Source organism: Aedes aegypti, chromosome 3, assembly GCF_002204515.2.
Source record: "Aedes aegypti strain LVP_AGWG chromosome 3, AaegL5.0 Primary Assembly, whole genome shotgun sequence".
NCBI classification, from domain to species: Eukaryota; Metazoa; Arthropoda; class Insecta; order Diptera; family Culicidae; genus Aedes; species Aedes aegypti.
Window position 1 is genome coordinate 124828640 of NC_035109.1, and position 26778 is coordinate 124855417.

Sequence of the window (26778 nt, forward strand, 5' to 3'; positions counted from 1 at the left end):
CTTTTCGTCTTGTTTGGAACGTATTTCATCAATATTTTTCAGCTGTGAATGATTTTACAATCATATTCTCAAAAACAAGTTATTTCAATTACAGTGACCCAATGTCACCCCCTCTATGGGGTGAGATTGGGTCATTTTTCATTTACTTGTAGCGCCTCAGTGAATAAATATTTTTCTATAATATTTTGGACAGTCGTTAGAATACCATTAAAGTACATAAACACCAAATTTGAAGTTTTTTGGAGTTAAATTGCGAAAATTATTCAAAAAATAAATCGTACATATCCTTTTTTGACCCATTGTCACCCCCAATTACGGTACGAAAAGATCCTGAACTGACCAGGAATCGAACCCAGACACCTTCAACATGGCTTTGCTTTGTAGCTGCGGACTCTAACCACTCGGCTAAGAAAGGCCCCCAATTATACGTGTATTAAAAATTTTATATGTTCTATAATTATGATTTTTTACGTGTTAAAAAGACGCGGATCTTCCAAAGAAAGTTGTAGTGGTCCATGGGCAGTACTGATTGGCTGATTTTATAAATTGATAATTTTTATGAATATTGCGGATTTTTTAGTGATCCAGGTTATTTACCATTGAAGCCAAGCAGTCCCCAACATGTGTGACTGACTGACCGGCACCTTTCTGATAAGATTTGGGTCGCTTCTTAAAACCAGACCTAAAACCAGAACTATTTGATTAGCTTTGTGCAAAAAAGAAAAAAAAAGAACATAGGGAAAGTGTACCAGTTATGGCCATAGTAGTTAAATTTTAATAACTTTCACATTTTAAATCTTTTTGAATGTTTTACATTGAGATATATGTTAAATCTAACTACTACAACACACAAACATTTTCAAAATTCGAAGACGTTAAAGTAATCACGTATGGCAAAATAGGGTACCACTATGTCGATAACTTGTACACCTACCCTATTTACCTCTCACAAAAACGTGGAAGGTTTCAGAAGAATTGCACCAACGCTTAAATCTGGTACAACTATTTCCTTTCAATGAAAGCTCGAACAATCGGTTGAATAATTGAGGAACTGAATTTTATGAGTTAAAATGTATTCACAGTTTCGCCTAATAATCTGATATAATAACTCTTCTGTTCGGCAGAATTCCATGATATTCAGATCACTATTTTGAGACCATAAACGTCCTTATCAATTTTGCTAAAACATGATTATCAAAATACTACATGGCTACTTTGAAATTTTATTGGCCCAATATCTGGTTCAATTACACCCCTGTGCCACAAAATTCTGTATCCTTCAGACCACAATTAGTAAATCATGAACACCTGCATACGCTGGTCTGAACCTGCAGATTGTAAAAATCGAATGTACATCGGATATTTTTATAATCTTCAAAAAAGATCAAAGGAACGGTTAAAAAATTTAACCCAAAAAAAGTGCAAAAAAGTACAGGGGGGTACAGCAGCTCTACATATTTTTTGTCCCATCATAAGGAAGCTTTTATGGTCGTCTACAAATTTCTGAAACAATGTTCTTAAAATAATTTATTGAATCTTTCTAATAATTTTACCCATTTATCCGATCCATTAACATTGTGTTATTGAATTTCGGGTAGTTCCGACAACCATAAACGTCTGCTTGTCGACTTTGCCGAAAGCATACTTTTGAAAGTACATCGTTGAAAGGTTTACATAATTTTATTTTACAATCAAATTCAATCATTCTAACATGTATCAAAGCTCAAGATTATTTGCGCCGCCATCCGAAAGCACTGTACCGGAAACATTCTTAAAAAATCATAGAAATATCTAAATATTATTGCAAAGAATTCAGTCAAATTTACATGGTGACCACAAGCGCCATCTACGCTTTTACAAAGCACGACATTCTCAAAAGGTTTCACAGAAACATTAAATTAATTTTAACCATTGTCGGATCAAATTACCCTACGTGAGGCAGAATGTCGAATCTATTAAACAAATAACAATACTAGATGTACATTTTTTCTGAAACCTGAAAGCAACACTGCCGATTTTATCAATAAAAATAAAAAATGCTTTTTGCGTAACGCGACACCATTTGCAGAACCCTGTTGGAAGATAAACGTAACGTGGCGCTCATAAAATGAAATCAATGATTTCTGCAATTATTCAATATTTCCTTCCAGTTTGAAGTCACACTCTGATTCTTATCAATACATAGAAGGATTGCCTAGAACAAACCCGGATTGTAGAAATTATAGCAGAGCAGATATAGGCGACTATAGAGTGACGTTTAAAAAAGTGCATGATCACATGGTCACAAGGCATATTTCCGAGAACAGGCCTAATTTGATAATGAAAGTCGGTTCCTCGTGGTGTCGCGGTACGCTGGAATGTGTCAATTTACCAAAAATTATTGGTGGACTACGAGGTGAACATTACTTTGTCGGCTGTATATCCAGATTGGCAACCGATATCAAAATCTTTGAAGATTCATTTGAAGGTGCAACTTGTCTCCTGCATCTAATTGTTGAAATTTTGAGAATTGATTAACCGAGTCAAAAGATATGAGTTCAAAAAAGTCGCCCACGCTTTTTAAGGGTTTAATAAGCATATTCCTTAGATATTTATACGAACTTTAAATGACTTACAGCATGAGACGTGTGCTTAGGAGCTTGGTCAGTTCAATCCCTGAATTACCTTTTCTAATTGTGATTTTCATAAGCTGTCCGGAATTTAAACCAAAGGTCCGGAATATGATGCGAAAGTGATGAAGCGACTGGTATAAGCAATCATGAACTGTTTGGTCTACGTTTCTATTCATTTGAAATTATTGAAGTTGAAAATGCGAAATCTTCACTCACCACTCGAAAGTTTAGTGGTTTTTAAGCTTGAAAACGCTTTTATATAATCTTTGTTGAGTTATAGTTAGCTGAGATCTTAAGCGTTCGTAATTTGAATCAAAACAGCACTTGCAGCATTTATATTGATTTCAAAACAAGCTTTTCTCCAATGTTGGAGGTTCAGTCTCCTTCTGGTACCACAAGGGTTAAACTCGAGAATAAAATTGAAACTCGAGCAAGACAAACCCTGAACTCATAACAGAAAATGCATCTGGCGATATCGTTTTCATTGGAAACGAAATGCATTCAAAAACTTCCATTAGATGGATATTTTATTTCATTCAGTTCGTAGAATAGCGCTATTAAAAAGGGGCCCTCAGACTGCGATGAGCTGAGTTAGTATTATGTTGCTAGTGATGATAGTGTAATTAGGTAATTCACACACTGCATCCAGAACTGTTTCACAGGCGAATCGAATGTATTCCACTGAAGTGCTTCTCTTCCATTTCGACTTTACTGTCTGAAACTAAGTTTGACTTAAGGTGATTATAGAACTAAGCCACACCTCAAATTTTCAAGAGCACAAGACTTGAGAACCAAATAGCGCTCCGCGTTAAAAATCTATCCCATTGGTCACCACCAGCAAGCAAGCAAGTTGATTGGTTTTCTACGCGATCTGTTGTCAGATACTCTCGTTTTGTGCACTTGAAAATTCAAAGTTTGGCTTCGTTTTATAATCACCTTAAGTTCAAAGAGCACTTCCAGAGTTATTAACTGGAAGTTTTCTTCGCTTTGATATGTATATTCCTACCGTGCGAGCATTTATGATAATCATTTAGACTCAGTGGAGACAGAAATATCAAGAATGAAATGATTTCAAGTTGCACCTTTTTCACAATTCGATAATGCTTTCGAAATTGTCCATCTTCTGTTTCTTTTTGGCTATACGATCCCACTATAACAGAGCCTGCTTCTAAGCTTAGTGTTCTACAATCAGTTATTAACTAAAAGCTTCATTTGCCTATTACCCTTTTTTGCATTGGTATATTGTACATGAAGCATGAAGATACTGCTGGGAAGTGAAAGAAATCGAACCTACGACGTTGAGCATGGTCTTGCTGTGGCTATTCGCATCCCTTTCCTTCTTAATAGCAGTATGGAATAGTAAAAGGACTACTTTAATACTTCTATGCTTTCAGATTTCTCTGAATGTCGTAATTAAAATACATCCTTAATCTGTAAAATCTAATGAATTGAACCTGAGTAACTTGAATTCGATAGTTATTGAAAGCTGGTGCATTTTCTACATAAGATAATGCTCCAAGGAATTCATTATTCAAGTGCAAAACCATTGTCAACGATTTGTCCTCCTTACAAACCAACGATGTGGAATTTCTCACACCGGCTTATATTAAGAACGCCTTGCTTCTGAGAATTTAACAATGCACCTGAACCACTGCAATTATCCCTCACTTACCTTGCTATCCTTGGCGTAGTACAACTTGTGGCCCTTGAGTCGAAAGTACCGTCGTCTCCATCGCTGGAATGACCATGTTTGTTTCATGAGATAACCTTCCTTGGTTGCAGCCTGAGGAGATAAAAGAAAGAGAGAGAGAGAGAGAGAGTAATGCAACAAATGAAGCGGCATTGTTAATTAAGCAGGAAACATCACCATCAAAAGAACACACAGCTTCCAAACGGTACACCTACACAGTTGTATCATTATGAAAACTCCCCGTGGCTATCAAGATGAGGAATGTCTTTAATCAACATTTTACATGGAATCTACTTTCGAAACCGTGTTAAATGTGTGGTCTGGAAGTACATCTCTTCTATTTTCGAACAAATGCAGCATTCATTTGACGATTTTTTGGATTTTTTGGAACGCTTACCCTATCTTTTTAAACCTTTTGTCTGTACTGAAAAAAGTTACGTTGTCTGGGCCTTTTCAGATTGACCCAAACACACAGACAAAGCGTTAACTAGGTGCGAAAATACAACTTTCCACTTAACGACAGGTTATTACGTTACCATTTCGGCCACGTGCGTCTCCCATGACGCAATTAGGCCTTACATACCGACGATCATCCGGGTTGGATAACCTCTATCCAGCCCGTAGTCTAATCCTACACCAATTAATCCAATACAGAGCAATGGGCGGTGATGCTGTGTTCCACCTTTCCGATTCCGTCCAGGCTGGATGTCCTGTGCAGTGTTCAGTTTATTGGATGATGTGATGATGATGATGCATAACACGGGTAGACAGGTGGCTGCTACCTGTACGTCAACTGCTGGTGACAACAAAATGACCAACTAGTACGGTGCTGCTCCTCATGAGTTCTGATGATGTTGACGTTCGATGCAAAAGGTCAGCGGTGATAGTATTCAGTACCGTCATCAGCGTCATCATCACAAAAGGACCCCAGATAACGCAAGGTTGGACAGCTACGTCCACAGTGATTCCTCCAACAGTATTCGGCAAGTGCATTATGGTCCGAGAAGAAAATTTGTTGAGAAAATTTACCTTCTGAAATTTTATCAACTTATTAACATCTATAGGGGTAGTCGGGGCGGTTTGGCCAATGGGGTGGAATGAGCACCCCTTGAAAACTGCATACATCTTTGAAATTTCATCTAAAATAGTATGCAACCCCAAAGCTGACAAGGAAATTAAGCAATTGGCATGCTATAAGTCAATGTTCGAAACTTAAAGAAAAAGAAATAAATAAAGTTTGAAAAAACTGCCCATATTGCCCCGAATAGCTTTTTAAAATTTCATCATTTTAGAATGATGATGTTTGACTGTTATAATGTTCTTTAATATTCAATCTTTTTCCACGGAGTGTATATAAATACTAATAACTTTCAAGCGTAGTGAAAAATATAAATGAATTTTTAGATAATATGAGATAATTTTACAACCTAAAATAGGGTGCTCATTTCACCCCATCGGTAAAAAATCGACTCGAAAAATGACAAATTTTGAAAAATCAATAATTTGTTTGTAAACTTTATAAGAGAACGGAAATCATACTGATCTAGTGTATTGATCTAAGAATTGTTGGAAATCATGCAAAAATCAGAAATTTCCATAATATTTTCAGGACTTTTATCAACTTTTCCTTAAGGTGGCCAAACTGCCCCACTTTCCCCTAGTAGAAATTCCATACGCCGATGAACGATAAACCCGACAACATGCATGATGCAATGATTATTGTAACACTTCATATTTCATAGTGCAACACATCAACATGTTCATAAGCTATAACAATCCAATGATAAGGGAATTTAAGTATTTTCGGCAGTCTGAGCCGATGCCGCGCTTTTTCTGCAATTGTCTCGAACATCGGAGAACTGCAGGCGAGTCTGCATGGCAGCTCAGTCCCATTTCATTTGAATTGTTGACATCTCTGGTGAAATTGTTTGTTTGTTCAGTCAGCGTGAAGCTCACAGAACAAATAATCATCTAAAAGTTTTCATTGGTGTGTTTTGATAGTAAAATACTATGTATTTTGCGTTTGAAATTTGGTTGCCGATAATAGTTGAATGGTACCGAAGCCGTAAATTACCCTATTTAGAATGGTAAAGCACAAATTGAATATGACCTAGAGAGTGGGTCATTTTATATGAAAAATACAATATAAATGTAAAATCCTTAAGCTTCGTGCCAAAACTGTACTCCTGTGAAAGTTTGAGCGGAATACGTCAACTCTAAGGGTATAATAAACGAGCAGGAAGTTTGTATGAAAATAATGGACCAAATACATGGGTTCCAATTTTTACAAACAGTTAGAAAAACAGTTACATTTTTACTATAGATGGCACTGTAGTCAATAAATTTCTTTGATTATTGCTTAAGAAACAAAAAAGCTACAGCTAGGGTAACAAAAACTTGTGTTTTCCACTGGGTGGAACGGATAGAGTAGGAGTAGTAAAAAAATCAGAATTCAGGATCATGTCCTTTATATGACTCAAATTCTAATAGGGAAGTGGCCGGAGAAATGATATAGTGTCTGAATCAGAGGGGCGCAATTTTCATCTTATGACCATATTACAAAAAAAAATTGAGATGGGTGGAGAAATTGTCACAAATCGTAAATCAAGCGTGTGCTAGAAAAAGAACGTAACCCTAGTAGCATACATGTCATAATTGAAGCAGATTAACTATTATATACCAGATATGGTCATATAACAGTTGATATGCTACCCTTCTACGCCTACTTATCTTATGTTCTATGAAAATCTTATGGTCCGCGGGACAAATATACATAGAGCGGCAGTATGCGTTAATTACAACATTTTTGTGACATGATCGATTTCTGTTCATCGATTTTCTTTTCTGTTAGTAAACGAGACAAGATGGTAGTTTCCTTTTTTTGTTGTCTCTTCAGCAAGTGATTTAGCGAGGTGATCTTGCTTCATAAGATGAAAAAATGCTAATAAACTTGCATCTTGTTATGTGCCCATAACTGCATGTTTTTCACATTTGATATTTTTGAAAATTTTAAGTTAATACCGTGGAACGTAATAAAATAATAAATACTTTCGACCAGCTTGATAAAATATATGAAATAATTCTAGAAATTCAGAAAAAATACCGTAGTTACTGGACCAAAGATGCACATTTTCTTAACATGATAATATTCAATGGAAGAGGTGGGCGAAAAAAATCAACTGATTATTCGTGCACTCTTTTCATATTATTTAGCACTCTTTTCATAAAAAATAGAACCCATTGAAATAATGGATAAAAAATTGTCATCCCCGAATCAAATGAGCGCAAATTTTCAGATATGATATTGCTTCTCAATGTTGGTGGGAAAACTGTCATGCCTCCTGAATCACAGGGGCGTATTTTTATTATATGATCTGAAAACTTGTCATAGTTTCTGAACTAAATGAGCGCAATTTTCATTACATGCCTCTATAAGGAAATGGGTAGGAAAAGTGCCATAATTCCTGGAGTATATGGGCTATATATAAGTAGCATGATATTATTTAATGTGGAGGTGTACAGAAAACCTATTATTATTCCTGGATTAAAAGGGTGCCATTTTGTAAACGTGAAGAAAATAAGGTCGTAATTACAGAATCATAAGGATACAATTTCCTCTATATGATGCAATCATAGAAGGGAAAGATGTTAAATTTTCATTAGAAGAGAGTGTTTCTTTGAGGGTTGAGTGAAATAAATCATCAGGATTCCTGAGCCCTAGGGGCGTAATATTCCATGCATGATATTATACAGTTAGGATGTAAGTGAAAAAATTGTCATAAAACCAGGATTTTTCATTACTTGATAGTGAGGGAGAGTGGGCGAAAAATTGTTCCTCGATCAAAGGGGTGCAAATTTTGTCAGATGATAGAAAACTTTTGAGTAGAAATTTTTTTTGTTATTCTGTTGAGGATGGTAAAACTCCTAAGAACCGCCAATCAAATCAAGAAGTGTGAATATCAGATAACCAGTACGTTCACTTCCATGAAATGTATAAATTTATGACAATTATGATTGCCAAAAACTTTTCGGGGAAGCGGGATATTCGGGGAACTGGCATTCGGGGAACTGGTGTTCGGGGAAACGACATTCAGGCAACTGACATTCGGGGAAGAGTAGCACAACCGATATAAATTTGCTAATTCTTGTGGTAGTCAAGGACACAATTAGAATAGAATACTTAGCGGAATACTTGAACAAGTCTATGTAGAAACCCGAGAATAATTGTAGAGGTTTTTTTGAAAGGAATATTTTGACAAAACATTTGGAACGCAGACTTTTTTTAATTTAAAAAGTTTTGAACAAATCTTCCAGGAATTAATAATGAGACTCAATATAGAGATTCCCTAAGTAATTTCTACATAAATTCGTAAGGGTAATTCTCTGAGCATCCCTCTAGAAATCCATCAAGGAATTTCAACAGAGATATATTTTTTTTAATTTTCTTGGTGGATTCCTCCGGGATTTCCTATAGGAAGTTCGACGAGAATTCCTTTAAAGATTAACACGGGAATACGTCAAGGATTCCTACGAAACAAAAAACGGAGATTACTCTGCAGAGATACATTTGAAAATTTCTCTGGGGGTTCCTCCGAGAATTCTTACTTCAGGGATTCTACCAGAAGGGAATCTCAGGTATTCCTCCTGAATTCCAGGAATTTCTGGAGGAACTCCTGGGGGAAGTTCTGGAGGAACTCCTGGTAGTATCCCTGGAACAACTCGTGGCGGAATCCATGGAGGAACTCTTGGAGGAATTCCTGGAGGAATATTTAAAGGAACACATGGAGGAACTCCAGGAGGAATCCATGAAGGGAGTTTCCAATTAAGGAGGTGGAATACGTGGAGGAATTGCCAAAGTAAATCCTCGAAAATTTCCTGAAAGATTTCCTGGAGTGTTTCCTAAAGGAACTCTTGGAAGAATTCTTGAAGGAAATCCTAAAGTAATTCCTGTAGCAACTCCTGGAGGTATACTGCTAGAGGAATTCCTGGATGAATACCTTGAAGAGCTCCTGGACTTATCTCAGGAGAAATTCTTACAGGAATTCTTGAAGGAACTCCTGGATGGATTCCTGGAGATACACCGGGAGAAATTCCTGATGGAACTCCTCGAAGAATTCCTGTAGAAACTTCTGAAGGAATTTCTGAATAAACTCCTTGAGTTATTATTGAAGGAACACCTCGAGCAATTCCTGGAGATACCTGGAGCAATTTCTGGAGATACTCCTGGAGTAATTCTTGAACGAACTATTAGAATTTCTGAAGGAACTCCTAAAGGAATTCCAGAAGGAAATACTGAAAAATCTCCAGGAGTAATTTTTGAAGGAATGGTCAGAGGAACTAGTGAAGATACTCCTGGAGGATTTTCCTGAAGAAACTCCTGGAGAAACTCCTCAAAAGACTACTGGAGGAATTCCTGAAAGAATTCCTGGAGGACTTTCAGGCGAATTCCTGGAGGAATCCCTAAGAAACTCCTGGAGCAATTCCTAAAAGAACTCCTGGAGCAATACTTTAATGGTTTTCTAAGGTAACTTTTGGAGGACATCCTGGAAAATTTTCTGGGGGAATTCCTGAAGGACACCCTGGAATAACTCCTAAAGAACTCCTGAAAAACTTCCTGAATTAAATCCTCGAGGATTTCCTGAAAGATTTCCTGGAGTATTTCCTGCAGGTACTCCTGAAAGAATAGTCGAAGGAATACATGGAGGAATTCCTGGTGAAATTCTTGCAGAAAACTCCAGTGGATTTCCTGAAAGATCTCTTAGAGAAATTTCTGAAGGAGCTTTTGGAGGAATTCTTGAAGATACTCCTGGAGGATTTTCCTGGAGGAATTCCCGAAGAAACTCCTGGAAAAATTTCTGAAAGAACTCCTGGAGGATTTCCTAAAAAAAAACTTCTGAATTTTGATGGAGGATTTCCTGGAGCAATTCCTGAAGGATTTCCTAGAGGCACTCATAGAGGAATTCCTTAAGGAACTCTTGAAGGACTCACTGTAGGAATTCATGAAAGGATTCCTTTACAAATCCCTGGAAAATTCTTTCTTGAATCCCTGGAGGAATTCCTTGAAGAATCCCTGGGTAAACTCATGGATGGATTTCACGAGGAACCTCAGGAGGAATCCCTAAAGAAACTTCTGGAGGAATCCCTAAAGATATTCTAGGAGGAATAGATCTTCTGAAGGAACTTCTGCAGAAATTTGAAACTCTGTCAGTCTCAACAACATTTTTTTTAAATCATTACCAGAGATCGAGACGGTTTTGTTCGGCCGAAGTATGTCAAGAATCGAGCATCTCGCATCTTATTTTTAAACTGCCTTATCAACTACATTCTCAAGGAATTTACAACAGTCAGTCAAGCAAGTCACTGTTCATTCATAGAATCATTCGACAACCTAAATTTCCAGTACGGGTAATACACATTCAAAAATTAAATAGAAAATCCTTAGAGAGTATTTTTATAGAAAATCTAGAGATATTCTTGAAGATGAATTATTTGGAGAGGCTTGGAAGAGTTTTTGAAAATTTGGTGGAGAATTCCTGTATACTCTGGGAATGTTCCTTAGACAGTAAGAAAAACCGTATGAAATTTCGATTGGAGATTCTACAAGAACTACTAGAGGAATTTATAAAATAATATTAATACAGAGACCCCGTGTGAATTTGCTAATGGAATACTAAAGGTTTCATTGGATTAATCTTTCGGAAACCCCCTCTAGAAACACCGGGAGAATTTTTGGTTCGTTTCCAAAAATTCTGGAGACATTTCTCTACGGAATTATTGGAGAAATGTGTAACATCCTAATATGATCCGATGGTCGCATACCGCAAGTAACTTAATTCCTAAAAATGATCCGAAATGTTTGCAAATCCAAATTTCAATCGCAATACCCACACTGTAGATAAAACTGATTGCACACCAATTCTGCACAGTTATTTGCGATCTCAAATGAAACTGAAAAAATAACGACTTGGTTGAATTTTACAAATTTGCGCACTCGTGCTCATGAAATATTTTACTCGCAGCAGGATCTGTCCCAGTGAGGTCGTTAAGTAAAGTAAAAAAGTTATCGCAAAAATTATTATTATTATCTTTATTAACGGTATTTGCAGCCCAAGGCATCGCAAAAAATCAAAACCCTTCTCGGGAATCTTTTCCATAAACGTTGATAAATAACATAAACGATAACAAATCTGTCACCTTCATATTGATAATGCACCGAGAACTCACAACACACACAAGACAAGGAATATGCTGCCCGCCGTGCATCCATCGGAAAGTTCAAAATATCGTGTAATATATATTTTGTGATGTTGACTAATATAAATATTTTAATTCCTGAACTATAGGGCGTAATTTTTATGATAAGGTAATACTCAATACGCTGACGAAAAAAATGTTGTAATTCCTGGATCAAACGAGCACAATTTTAAATAGATGATAGTGACGTTCTGAGTAGTCGGTAAAAAATAATAATAATTACTCAACCATAGCAATTTCCATAATATGAAAGAACTCTACTTAACACACGAAAAAAAATGTCACAGTACCTGAATCAAGGAATGAATGTTACTCATGTAGGAAGTTGGGAAGAATATCAAAGCACGCTGTTTTCAATGCATAATCCCTTCCTTCAGTTCGTGGAAATTGTCTGAATTATTGTTTTTTTTCGTAGTTGGTAGAGGCGCAGTTTTCATACAATAGTTTTACTCTTTTAGGGGTTCAACGCCAAAACATAAGACAGTTTGTCCCGATTGTCTTTCTTATGAATCATTTTAATCAATAATGAAGTATGGGACGCAATGTGTTACACATGATACTACTGATAATATAACTCTTCATGAGGTGGTGTTTTTTTTCATTTTTCCTGGATAACAAGGGCGCCATTATCATTTCATAAGTTTACTCAAGGTGGACGGAAGAAAGTTCCACCCATCGTTCCCAAAGGGTCACAAAATACATTAGAATACATTAGATTAGATTTTATCTTCCAATTTGGTGGTGAAAAAGAGCCATGATTTCGAAAGCGCTGTTTCCAACATATGATTTTACACTATATACACGTAGGCAAAGAACTTGATTGTAGGATATCAGAATATATTAAACACCGGCAAAATAACGCTATTCACTTAATTCAGGATTGCTGAATCCATTGCCGTTTCCATAAATATCATAGCACGTCTAGTTTTTGAGATATTGGCTGTTGAAAATGCAAAAAATGGTCATTTTAGCCAACGTTTATGCAAGTTCACCAGCTTGTAACAAATATTTGCTTAATTTGCCACAGAATTCAAACTTTATATGAATAACAATACTTATCAATACGTTTGTTGTACGATGCAGAAAAGTTATTTTTTGATGGTTTAACATATGTTTGATGGCTTAAACCATATTTTCTCATGTAAGAGAAACAAAGAATTTTGTATGGAAACAGCAAGCATGTTGAAAAATCGTTTTAATCTAAATTTAATCGTGCAGTTTCATGAATTGTACTTAAATTGCTATGTTAACTTCAAATAAACCAGTGTTTCATACAACTTTGTCGACTTGTAGCTAAAAATTGTGACGTGCTGGAAGATTGCTGAAAAAAAGCAACCCAAAATCTACTAGAGACACATAATTTGATCATTGAAACACGCAAAAATGCCATTTTTGTTACGGTGTGTAATGTATGTGTACCAGAACAGCGTAGATTTCTATAATTTTTTGGTATAAATCTGTCGAAATGTATGCTCATGATTTTTTTGTCTTGTTTTAAATACTATACTACTCAATTAACAAATAAACTTGTTTCACAAAGCTCCTGTTAGTTTTGATTATTTGGGGGTTACAGTGAATTATACTCAATACCCAGCCAACTGACTACAGGAGAAACTCCTGTCACTAGCAATACTAGCCCGCCCAGCATGAGGAGATGTCCGTTCACGGCTGCCTGCTCGCCACGTCGACGACGAATATGCAAAAGGATGTCAGTCAACGTCAAAAAACTGGGTCACCATCATCATCAGCAGCAGCAGGATATGACGAACGTTGCGGGTACCGTTATATTTACACTGCTTTGTATGTTTGTCACCATAGGTCTCGCCCGTGCCTGCATGGCAAGACCACCTCGTCTACTCCTGCTACTTGTGCCGGAAGGGAAACGGAAACTGATATTTAGTTGTGTGGGAAAGAGTGCCCCACCACACTGGAGCAAGACTGGCGACAAGTTTGGACTTGAAATGTCACAGAAACTTTACATTCTGAAATGCATTAAAATGGAAATTGATGTCGTTGGGTTTCGTTGGTGTACTGCTCGGTGAGGATATGCAATTTGGGGTGTATATGCTTGAGGCGACCGAGCAGTTGTGTAACATGTTCGACGAATGTTGTGGCGATGCTTCGATTGATTTTAAATTGCTTCCAGTTTTCAATTAATGTTTTTGGTTTACTGCATTGCCATTTTTGTTGAAAACAGTTTCTAAGTTTCTTCTTTTTTCGTGTAACGTTCCTACTGGGACAGTGCTTGATTTTCAGCTAAGTAATTTACGAGCATTTTTTGATAATTAAACTATCTTTGTCATATGACATTTTTTTGCATTTGTATATCATTACTACACGATACGCTTTTGAAAGACGAGAAAATTAACAACCGGAAAAGATACGACTGGATCGGGAATCGAACCCATCATTCATTGCATGAACTTTCTGGATAGCTGCGCGTTTATCGCTATGGCTATTTGGGCCCTACAGAGTTATTAAGCAAATGGCGAAAAAAAGACTAATAATACAATTGAACCATAATATTTATTTGCCCCTTTAATCAATATTGCATTTTGACACCGGAGGAACAAACAACAGGTGGAATACACTTTCGTGATTGCATTCAATCAATCACAAATTACAAATGAAACGGAGTGCTAAAGTTCAAACAAAAAAACGTGATGGCAAGGAGGTTAACCCCAAACCCCCACTCACTGCTGTCTGTGTCAATCAAATGGCTGTTGATGGGTGTTTCCAGTAGCAATGGTGTGCAATTGCACAACGGTGCATGGAAGACAAAAGAACAGTGACTTTACAGCCGTGAAAACAAACAAACAGCTACCTCTGCGGTTACTGGATATTTGTTTTTGATTGTTTCAATCACGATATGACGAGCGGAAAAGGCGTAGCCAGGTTTTACATCAGCTCATTTTATTTTATTTTTACTTTACATTGATTGCTTATATCTAGGTGTTCTGTGTTAAGTAAATGTTACTTAAATCATCTTAATAAATTTAAACTAAATTGTGCTTTTATTAACAGCATGTTTCATTTCATTTGCCGCAGCAAATCAGAATTTTGACAGGTGAGTTGACTTCACCTACTTTTAAGAGAAAAAAAAAGAGAGCCATTTGAGCAAATGTGAAGAAAAAATATCCAAAATAATAACTTTTTTGCAATCTACTACAGCTGACACGCAGGCTTCGTCTTTTGACGGAGAGGATCCAGATCTAAATTGTTAAATGTAATTATCGATCGGATGGAGCATATGGTATCATCATCCTTAGGCGTACAACAACACTTAAAAACTCTCTGAGGATTATTCCATGAATTTTAGAGGTATTCGTTGAAGATTTTTTCAAGGAGCTCCTCCAGGTTGTTTTTCAGATGTTCCTCATGAGAAGTGAAAAAAAAAACACTCAGAGATAACTGTAACAACTCAATCCAGATAGATATCTAGCAATGTAACGCTTGCTGAGCACACAACGCACAATGGTACTGCCCACTGCCTTGATTTTTACCAAAAGTTGCGATTGTAAAAATATTCATGGAATTTATCGCATACCAATATGTGTTTAACCAATATAAAATGAATGTACAAAATAATGAACTTTTCACTTTAACTACTTCAATTCGATATGAATACACATGAAACATTGTATACTGATTGGATAAGTATTTTCAGTGAGAGCGGTGAGACAAATTCTAATTAATTAATTATAGTACAACAGAAATTTTAATATAAATGTCATAACTTTTCACAGTGTCACAGGAACGACATAAAAAATATCTTGTATTTCTTAAAAGAATAAAAACACGATCTTCAACAACATTCTGGTTTCTACAGACTCTGCGATAAAAAATAAATAAAATTGTGAGAATAAAAAAAATAAGCAACAAAATATTTACAGATAATTCATTAACTATTTCTTAGTTGTGATTATTTGGAACTTAAGGTTTACTACATCTGGTAACATGTTCGTTAGAGATTTAAGTGAAGTTGGCATTATCAATTAATAAGTATTAATTTGGTATGTACATCTTTGGCACTTAGAAGAATGTCTAAAATCATATCCACATACCAAATGTAGGCTTATGAGATGTGAAGCCACTCTGATCAGGAAATTTTCTCAAAATGGCAAATAATAATCCTGATATATTGCTTCTAATGTATACATTCCCTGGTCCTTTTCAATAACATATTGAATATTCGAATTAATTGGACAAGGAAAGATAGATAATTGCAATGGCGCTATTTGCGCCCTATAATCATGAAAATCAATTTTGAAGCGATATCAATGACGAGAACAACCTCGACGGTGTTTTAACAATCAGAAATAATTAATTTGACGATTTCTTATGGTATTTGTCATCGGATATTGAGTAAAATGATTTATGACCGCTTCGTAGAACAAATGGAATCACAAAAATGAGAACCCATGATTTACCACAGGTCTTTGAGCAAACCCAGAGTGAATTGAGACCTTTATTTATGATTGTTTGAAGAAGGGTGTTCCAAGTTAGTTTTGCGTCAAGTGTGATGCCAAGATACTTTACCTCATTTGAGTAAACTACTTGTATTTGGTTCAAGAAAAAAAGGTGGAGTTGTACCTTTCGTCGTTTTGTGAACGGTACAATTTTTGTTTTTGAAGGGTTTATTCCTAGTTTCACTTTTTGACACCAGGAGAGTGTGTGATTGAGAGCAATTTGCATCCTTGATGAAATAACGCTGTCAAATTTTCCTCGTACAATAATGACTACGTCATCTGCGTATCCAACAACTTCAAAACCCCTTCTCTAAGCTATCTAGCAGTTCGTCCACCACAAATGACCACAATAAGAGAGAGAGTACTCCCTCTTAAGGGTACCCCCTTGTAGCCATTTCAGTAATGCGCGAATCACTCAGCTCAGATGAGATCTGTCGATTTGCTAGCATAGCATGTACCCAGGTTGCAATGCATGGGTCGAAGTTTCTCCTCAATATCAAGAAATGCTATAAGAGCGATTTCTTTTGCATTAAAGGTTTTCTCGATCTTGTTCACTAGTGTGTGCAGTGCTGAGACCGTTGATTTTCCGCTTTGATAAGCAAATTGTGATTTAGAAAGAGGCATAGTTTTCATAAATTAAGAATCTATATACTCGCATAATACCTTCTCCATGATTTTGAGCATTACCGAGGATAGGCTTATCGGTCGGAATGCCTTAGGGTTGGTTTTGTCCTATTTTCCTGCTTTTGGAATAAAGACAATTCGAGCTTGACGCCAATCGTTTGGAATGTGTCCCAGAACTAAACTTGCCTTAAAAATCTCTACCATGTGTGGAATCAGTGTCTCTTCCTCATTTTGGATAAGCGCTGGGAAGATTCCATCCATGCCAGCAGATTTGAATGGCTCAGAAGATCCTACTGCCCTAACAACCCTATCGCTAGTAAAAGCTTCTTTGGCAACCTTTATTGCGTCCCTTTTTGCTCTTGAGTCCCCTGATAGGAACCCGTGTGGAACTGAGACGTCTGGCACCTTCAGCATTTACACTCGTTTGCGGAAAAGCTTAATAAGTGCTTTGCAAAAACTTATAGTTTTGAATCTTAATATATTTGGTTAAGTCAGAAACGTAAGCTGGTGATGGATAATTTTCATCGTGATTAAGATTTTTAATAGTCGCATACCGTGGTGAATCAAAATCCGGACGGTACCAATATCCAGACACTTTGATTGTATTCATCAAATTAAATATGAAATCAAACAAAAAATGTAGGTATTTAATTTGTATTAATTTTTTTTTTTTTTTTTAATTCTAAAAACTTGTTTTATTTCCGTTTAATATTGTAATACAATAAGTATGTATGTTTTTTGTGTTTTTTTTTCTATTTTGTTTGACATTGGTTGCTACTTGATGTTAATTATGTGTTAGTGAGTTTATCCCTTCTCGTTTTATTTTTGTTAAAGTGCCAATTTCATGTCTTACAGTTCAAATTAAATACAAGTTCGGACAAATCCAGTTCTTCTCTGCTTCTGCTTTTTATGTAATTCAAATATTCAATAAATATGTTTGAAGCTTCCGTTCTTTCAAGCATATTAAGGCGACTCAATACAGGAAATTTAAAATCGTCGAAACTCAAATTTCGAGTTCGATTCCTATTTATCAATTTTATCTGGGTTAAGGAATACCACCAACATTTCCGCACTTTTTCGCAGTTTGCATATCTGTGCTTCCAGTCTTCAATCTCTTGAGGACAAAACACACACCTTTCACTTGCAGTTCTACCGAAACGAAATTGTTGTTTACCACACGGGATTTTTTCATTTACAAAGAGATACCATGATACTTGGTTTTCCGAAATGATTTTTTTGTTGAAAACATTCTTCCAAATCCGTTGCCACGTGCACTGTGGATATTTTTGTTCGATATGTGGTGATGGTAGTCTAGCTATATAATGATTATACAAAGCGTTAGCTGTTGAGTTTTGTCTGATATTTTCAGGAATGTATGGAAGCTCCAGATATACAGTTTTGAGAAAAGGTGAATTTAGGGGAACATCTTTTATGTTCGGAGGATTATCTATTTGATTAGTTAAGTTGTGGAGAAATGGTGATTCAGACTCTAAGCGCAAAAATCTATTTAATAAAAGTGCATTGCTTTTGAGGTTGGGTGCTATCAAACCCAAACCTCCACGTTTTCTAGGCAAGCATAATTGATCAAAAGCGACTCTTAGTGTAGCACGGTACCAAAGAAAGTTACCATAAATGTTCCTGATCTTAGCATTCCGTTTTTTGTCCAACGGCACCACCGATGAAACATACCAAATTCTTGATGAAGCAAATGTATTTAAAAAGATAACTTTCTGTATCAAATTTAACTTCCGAAACTGGTTATTCCATGTTGAAAATTTTAACTTTTGTATTACGTTATCCCAATTCAAATTCATCATTGTTCTGCTGTTGTTGTGATAATAAATGCCTAAGATCTTAACACTCTCGGCAAGCTGAATCCAATCCGGCACGTTTGACGTATTATTTGTTCCTAGACACATAGCTTTAGTTTTCAGGAAGTTAATTTTTGCCCCCGAGACTTTTCCAAAATTTTCAAAAATACGTTTGACCTCCTCAAGTTTAGTGAAATCATTCAAAATCAAACTAATATCATCCGCATAACTATACAACATATCAAACTCAGCATTGCAACATCTCTGTAACTTTTGTATTAGAGGTTCCAGATATAAACAAAAAAGTAACATTGAAAGAGGGTCGCCCTGCCTGACTGATCTTCCAATTTTTATCTGGTTAGAAAAACGACCATTGACCATAATTCTGGAATATGAATTAGCATGAATCTGTTTTAAAAAATCGATGAATCTGTTATTAATTCCCATTCTGACCAAAGTTTTTTCTAAAAAGGTGTGACTGACCCTATCAAATGCTTTCTCGAAATCAAATGATACGAGAATGCAAGTTCTTCTTCTGCAATTTACTTCGAGTATCTTATCCCTGATGCCACAAATTGTATCAAATATGGTGTTTGGCGCATTAGCACATTTTTGTGCTTTAGACAAGAGCAACGGACTAAATTTGCTTAGACGAGTTTTTAGAATTCTTGCAACAAGTTTGTAATCAAAATTTAACAATGTGATTGGTCGGTAATTTTCAATACTACTCCTGGATCCTTTTTTATGTATTAAGATTATGATACCTTCAACAAATTTTTTTGACATTTTCCCATTGAGTACATCATTAACAACTTCAACTAACTCTGTTTTAATAATATTCCAACATTTCAAGTAAAACTGCTTGGACAGACCATCAATTCCGGGGGATTTTCTGGATTGACTGGTTTTGATTGTCAACAACAACTCTTGTTCGGTCACGGGGCTCATCAAATCATTGTTGGCAGGTAGATTGACATCAACTGTTTTTTGAGGATTAAAACTATTATCAGATGTAACATCTGACGCTGAGTAAAGTTTTTGAAAATAATTCACTACTTCTTCTTCTATTTTATCTGCATCTCTTTCCGTGTTCTCTGCAATATCCAGTGATTTGATAAACGCCTTCCCCCTGTTCTTGATTTGCTCACCGACATGGAATATTGAAGCATCTTCCCCCGCGATCATTGTTTTTGAGTGGGAGTAAAAATTGTTTGATATTTGCTTCTGAAGTGCTAGCATTTTACCTTTGACAAGATTTATCTCACTAATCAAAGCTGGTTTATCAACATATTCCCTGTGCAACAGGTTCAAAGCTGCATAATAAAATTCCATGGTGTCATGATTTCGTTTCCTAGCAATGCTATTTTTCCATTTGAAAAACGAAACAATTTTCTTTTTCGCTAACTCGTTCCACCATGAGAACCAAGAATCATAATACCTCCTCTGTCTAACCCACCAAAACCATTTAGTTCTAAATTCTGACAGAACTTCCTCCGTTAAAATTGTGTCGTTGAAACGCCAGAATTGTTTTCTGTAAGGCTTTCCTAAATTTGGTAATTTCACCTTCAAAATCACTGATTTATGATCAGAGAAGCAGCACACATTAGATTTAATGTCTACTACGTTCTGTTTAATTCCCTCTGTCACATAAAATCTGTCTAACCTTGCTCCGGATCCGTTTCTAACAAAAGTGTAATCTACTACCGTTTTATGTACGTGCTCCCATGCATCCGACAGTTTCAAAGATTCTACGAGAAATTTTAAAGAACTACTGTGATTAGAAGTGTGATTAGCATATTTCTTGTTGATAACAGCATTAAAATCGCCCCCCAAAATCAGTTCGCCAGTACCATGATTGATATAGTGTGGAATCGTATCCGTGAAAAACTTCTCCCTTTCTGACCTCAAAGCATACCCTGATGGTGCATATATGTTGCAAATGGTTACATGTTGATCTATCTGAAGACTGATGATACGAGAATCAATACTGCGTTGAATCCCTGATGTTTTTATGTGCGACTTAACCATTATCTCTGTACCCCGCTTCTTATGATCGATATTTGAAAAGGAATCAAAGCCATTAAAATCAATTTGCTCAGGAACCTCCTGAAGCATAACTATATCTAGTTCCATTAAGTGAACGAATGCTCTGAGAGCATCGATCTTGTTCTTGTTGGAGATCCCGTTCATGTTAATGGAACCAATGTTATACGAGAGAGCGTTCATTTTCGAAATTACTTCGAGGTTTTTCTGGGTCTACTACGTTTCTGAACTTTTTGGTGAGAGGGAGAGGTGCTTCTGCTCCGAGTACCGTCATTATGCAATGACTCGTCGTCTGAAATGAGTGCCATAAACGTGTTGTTGGTCGGAATTCCCAACTGAGAGCCTTCTGCTAAGAAAGATGGTGATTTGGTGGCTGAGCTAACGCTCTCCGTGTTCATCTCATTACCCACAGATGGATCCGTGGTGCGATGAATAGTGACGGAATTGCCTTTTTTCGTGTGAGGAATTTCTGAGTTTGAAGCGTGAATAACTGGATCAACCGACTTGCTCGTATTAGCATTCTGCTCTACTCGGAGCAGTTGATTGAGACTTGTGAAATTGGCACTTACCTGTTTGTTAGCGCTACCTGTTCCTACGCTTGTTACGGGTTCTTGAGCCACTTGCTTTAACGCCCCTGCGTAATCTACGCCAGAAGCTCTCAATCTATCGCTGATATTTCCAGTCAACCCGGTCTGCAGTTGTAACTCCATGTAGTTGGCCTCAATGCACTTTCGTCCCCAGTGCACCGGTTTGTTGCAATGCCTGCATGTCTGTTGTTGGTTCTTGTACGTGACTAACGTGACTTCACCCCGGATGTTGATGTACGACGGTATGGCAGAATGCAACCGGATACGAACCGATCGGACTCCACTCTTGATTCCCTTCAAAATAGCTGGTTCAGTCCATGTTTCCTCCTTCAGCCAAATTACGTCTCCGTACTGCTCCAACGCTTGTTCAATAACCGAATTTTCCGATTGCGGTGAGATATCATGAATCCTTACGGTTGTTGCTCCATCCTCCATGTATACATTTACTGCATACTTGATGTTTTCGATCGTGATCTCGTGTTTTCCATCGTTTTTGTCCGCAACTGCCAACGCTTGCTCTTCAGATTGGCATTCCAGAAATACCAAGGATTTCCCCGTATTGTGTTGAAGTGATTGAACTGACGAAAATTGTATTTTCAAATTGTGATTGATGAAACGTACAATCAAGTCCATCGTGACCTTCCTCGTGGGCACTGTAGCCAAATCGATGACAATAGTATTGATTCGTGGTCCATTGGAGGTGAGGTGATATGGCGATACGGCCATTGTTCTCACGTGTTGTATTGTGTTGTGTTGATGAGCACAGTCTGTATTGACTGACAAAATAATAGCTTCACTTTTAAACTCCGAACAATTGCAAAAGCGTGCGATCTCGCCGGCTGCCAAAGCGTAACTGTATTAATAGCTTTCAATATTGCTCTTTATTTTAATTCATAGTGTCATCTAGTAATCCTTTGCTATGAAATATAATGAATTAAAACAAATTGACAGCCCCAGTAATAGAAATATTAGTAGTAGAACGCTAGTGGCGCTGTTACCACAAAACTGATTTTAATTATTTTTACCTTCAGTTATAAGTTTTTGCTGTTTTATAAATGCCAATGATTTGTTTTGGTCTTTAAAATTGATTTGACACTTTGAGGCCCGGTACTCAGGCTGTCAGAGCGTGGCAAACTAGATGTTGGTCACACGAACAGTCGCGACATTGGCCTTCTACGGCTAATGCTTCTACTGCCCCAGTTGAACGTCGTTTCTCCAAAGAACCAAATCCAATAGTGAAGTTTTCGACAAGAACGTCAGCCACTCTCGGCTTACAAAGAAGCTACTAAATAATACAATTTGAAATTATACGTCTCTGAAAAATGTATGAAATAATAGTTTTCAAGTGTAGTGCACGAAAAAGTGGGAAAACTTGTGCAAATAAGCTTTTGTGGTGTGAAAAAAAGGCTGCCTTGCCTGCTGTCCGGATTTAGAGGCTAGTGATCATTAACCCGGACATACCGTGAAAACCTAATATTTATTGAGCATTTGAAAGATATTTTAGTGTGAATTGCTGCAAAACTGTTTAATTACATAACATAAAGGGTAAGTAGTTCCCAGACCATAGATTTACGCAAGAAAAGTGTTGATATTGTGGATCATTCCAGTGAAGCTAGAATGCAGGCTGTTGGCATGGGGTGCAGATAAAATTAATTGTAATTCCACTCAACATTTTGGCCTTTCATGCGTTTTTAAACACACGTATGCAAATAACTCTGATATATTGGAGATTTTAGGCTCGATTGATGTGCCGGTAATCAGTTTATCGTGTGTATTGTCAACCAAAACGCTTCTGTCCGGATCTCGATTCAAAACCGTCCGGCTTTTTGGTGCATGAGTCCGGATTTAAAATCACGACATGCTTCATCAATTTAACGTTTTACATGTTAAACTTGTATTTTTAACTGTATTTTTTTGACCCAAACTCAAAGTTTTGACGTGTACTTATGTGAATAACAATAACACGTGTACTAATTGTGACAGAAACATATTTAAACTAGCGTTTAAACTTTCGGCGTCGCTTAAGTGTCCGGGTAATGATGCATCACGGTTTTAATGAAATAAATTCATGTGAATTTGTTTACACGCGTACAAAACACAAAGAGTGAAAATGAGACAACTCGATACTACGCATCCCAAAGCACACTGCGAGTCAGCACTGCCAAGGTGCAGTCCAGAAAAAATGCTCGTGCACGTCTCGCAACAGCTCGTGTAGCACCGAAAAAGATTTGAGTCGCACCCCATCCCTGGCTGCAGCTCGTGAGATCTGATGAGTGGCTGATTTCTTTTACGAAATCCCACATCAATTTTTACTATACATTTGATCAGGTATATTTCCAGTAATTTTTACAGGGATTCCTCTAGGAACTCTCAGATGCATCCCTTAAGCTATTTCTCTACGTGTTCTTTCAGCTATTCATTTAAAGATTTCTCTTTAGTTCACCTAGAGTTTACTCAAGGGATTTATTACAATGATTTCTTCATGGTTCTCACCTATAAATTCGTTAGTAATTCGTTTTAGGTATAACAAATATACATCAATCTGCATGTCACAAAAATATTTGTCATGAAACAATATTCATAAAACTGATATGATATGATCATAAATGTTTACTCCCGTCAAACCCTATTCAAATTCCAACCATGCATACTGTTTTAAATAACCAAGAACGCAGAGCATCTTGGTTCGTTAGTTTCCCAGTATCGCGAGCAGCGGAAACTCGATTAATTAAATCCAGTTTCCGTTGGTGACGTTTGCTTTCCCGCTGCCATTTCATTGCTGCCTATCCCCCGTATCATGTGCAAAAGGAAGCATCCGACCATGAACAGGATATTTGTTGTTGAGCTCCTAGTCTAATTTCGCCGCTCGTATATGTCGAAACTATTTCGAGAGCTGGCTGACGTCAAGACGGACAATATTTCGCATCTCGCATTAGAACGTTATGACAGTTTATAGGGTGAGACTAGTACGAACTTTAAGATCAAGCATATAAAATTACTAGAAAAAAAATCTCGATAACTTTTTCAAATCGACTAAAGTAATATTCATAGGTTTTTTAAACAATGTTTGAGAAAAATAAAAACCATTCTTCTAAAACTGTTTTCCCCTTTTAAAAAATGTTCGTCGTGTGCGTTGCTTAAAAATGCAGTCAGCTCACGTTTAAGCACTAGAGGTTGTCTATCATTTTCCCACAAAACTTAATGACAAAATGATACGCCGTTTTATTTAATTTGTTATGACGTTTTTGCACCAGTGTAAGATCGACGCAAGTAGTGCTTTGTTTTGATTCGTGCGAACGTCGATTAGTCTCTCCATACAACGGAGCAGTGTAAGTAGTGTTTAGATTTCAAAAGTTGATAATCTGACTTACGTCGTTTTGTATATTTGAAATTTCTTATAAGAGAAAGCCAGGTTCAGATTCCACTCTGTGGAATTTTATGTTTTAGGTACGAGAAATACATAATCTAAGTTAGTTTGAATACTTTTCCGAGAAATGTCGTTTGAAAACGGGTTTTGATTCATTTTAATTTATTGTTTTCCATAGACATGTTTTTAAGTGATTGCTTTTTCGAAGCATAACTCTTAATTACACGTTGTTTTTCAATTATAATTTTCTGCAAGTTTAATTCTTCTGAATAATATATAGTTACAGGTACATTAAGGGCCTTTCTTAGCCTAGAGGTTGGAGTCCACGGCTACAAAGCAAAGCCATGCTGAAGGTGTCTGGGTTCGATTTCCAGTCGGTCCAGGATCTTTTTATAATGGAAATTTCCTCGACTTCCCTGGCCATAGAGGATAATTGTATCTGCCACACGAAATTCGAATGCGAAAATGGCAACTTTGACAGAGAAAACTCTCAGTTAATAACTGTGGAAGTGCTTTTAGAACACTATGCTGAGAAGCATACTCTGTCCCAGTGAGGACGTTAATGCCAAGAAGAAGAAGAAGAAGAAGAAGAAGAAGACAGGTACATTTTATGTTGAATACGTTTTTTAGATGATTTAATTAAATTTCAAAAACATGTTTCACCCTGAACTGCTCCCACGGGGTTCAGCTTCAGCGAACGTCATACGGATTTCGAACGTCTCTAGTGCTTCCGGTTGGAGTGTTGGTAACTTCCGCTTGCCTTCAGAGTATGAATAGGTACTGATAGCGAATGAAGCCGGTCCGGTGCACAGACTCGGCTGGAACCAGTTTCGTCTGCATTCTTGGTACCAACTTTGTTCGGATCCAAGGTTTCCATCGAAAACTTTTTCTTAACGGCAATTTGTTTGATTAGAAGCAGTCAACTTTGAAGGATATTATTAGAATTGTTGAGACATTGTTGGCCCGGGTTTGCCGAATTGAATTTGTGTTTCTTCAACTAAATTTAGGGGTTGAATACATAATGTATATTATACCTTTAATATTTTTTCCCCGGAATACTTCTATTCCATTGCTATTCCATTATTCCATATGTTAACGGTCCCTTCAACATCATCTCGTCAAGGATTTACTATAATAGGTTAAAAGTGCAAGTGCTAACCTTAAATTTTGAAATTTGATAGTGAAATTAAAATAACATCTATTAATAACTTTTAGAGCATAGTCAATATAAAATAAAATGTTTTTAATCTGATGTTACAAACGCATGGTCCAATTTCAAGTATTTATTTTGATGGCTGCAGATGAATATTGCAGTCAAAGCAAAATTTTTTAAATGTATATTTACTACAGTCGCTCGCATTCTCGATAATCCGTATATCCATATCGAGTTAGAGAATCAAAATAAATGTTGGTTTTCATAGTAACCGCATTTGCACGGGTTCTGTGTTTTATAGCTAGTATTGGTAGACTCACACTCAAATATCAATCATTGTATTCACTCGCGAGAGCAAACTCATTTAAAATCTGCTTCGGAAAACTCACACATGAGATTTTGATGCATAACGCCACAAATAATTCTGCTAGTCAAAGAACAGTGTTATTGTTAAAGCAGGAAGGTGTGTTTCATTTCTAGCAGAAAAACATATCTGTGCTGTTACTTCAATAGGACCTAACTGACATGAGCGATTTCTCTTTCGCTAATAACTTCGCTAAATAAGAAAAATCTGTAATATTTCTTGTAAATGAAGCAAGATATAGTGATTCTTCATCCTACAGCATAAAATATGTTACAAAAAGAGTATTAGTTTTCTGCAATAACGCAAGAAGAGCAACGATGAAGATCGATAAATCTGCAGCTCTTATGAAGTTGTTATGAAAAAAAAAAAATGCTGAAATAATAAGTGTATGGCGTCGAAATACCAGCCATTGAGTCAAACGGATGAGTCAACTCATGTATGATTTTTTGGCTATTGGGTAGTGTGAGTTACAATTCAAACATGAAAAACTTGAGATTTTAGCAACGCTGCTATACCTCGATAACTTTATAGCTTGACGGTCCTTTCAATTGTGAAGAGCTGACAGTATTTTTAAGGGACCGATAAATGCTGCATTCGGGAGATTTCATCGCTGTACAAATTATCATTAAGATAATAAGTTTTATTACATATTTACAATAGATAGTATGTAATTCAAACTTATTATCCCCTACGTTCTACCTTACGTTTTCATATCTACACATGGTCGGCGTTAAGTCAGAGGGGACCTAGTACAAAACTTGGGGAAATTGGTTTATTCTTTCATTAATTATTAAATTATCTTAC

At 36.6% G+C, this 26778-nt stretch overlaps 1 protein-coding gene across 1 annotated transcript in view; it reads right to left on the reverse strand.

Annotated features, from left to right (window-relative positions):
- Positions 1–26778, reverse strand: part of LOC5575779 (diacylglycerol kinase eta) — a 296019-nt gene that overhangs the window by 256818 nt on the left and 12423 nt on the right. The window contains exon 2 of the mRNA XM_021855669.1: positions 4285–4395. Coding sequence (XP_021711361.1) covers positions 4285–4395 — 111 coding nt within the window. The remainder of the gene's footprint in view (positions 1–4284; positions 4396–26778) is intronic.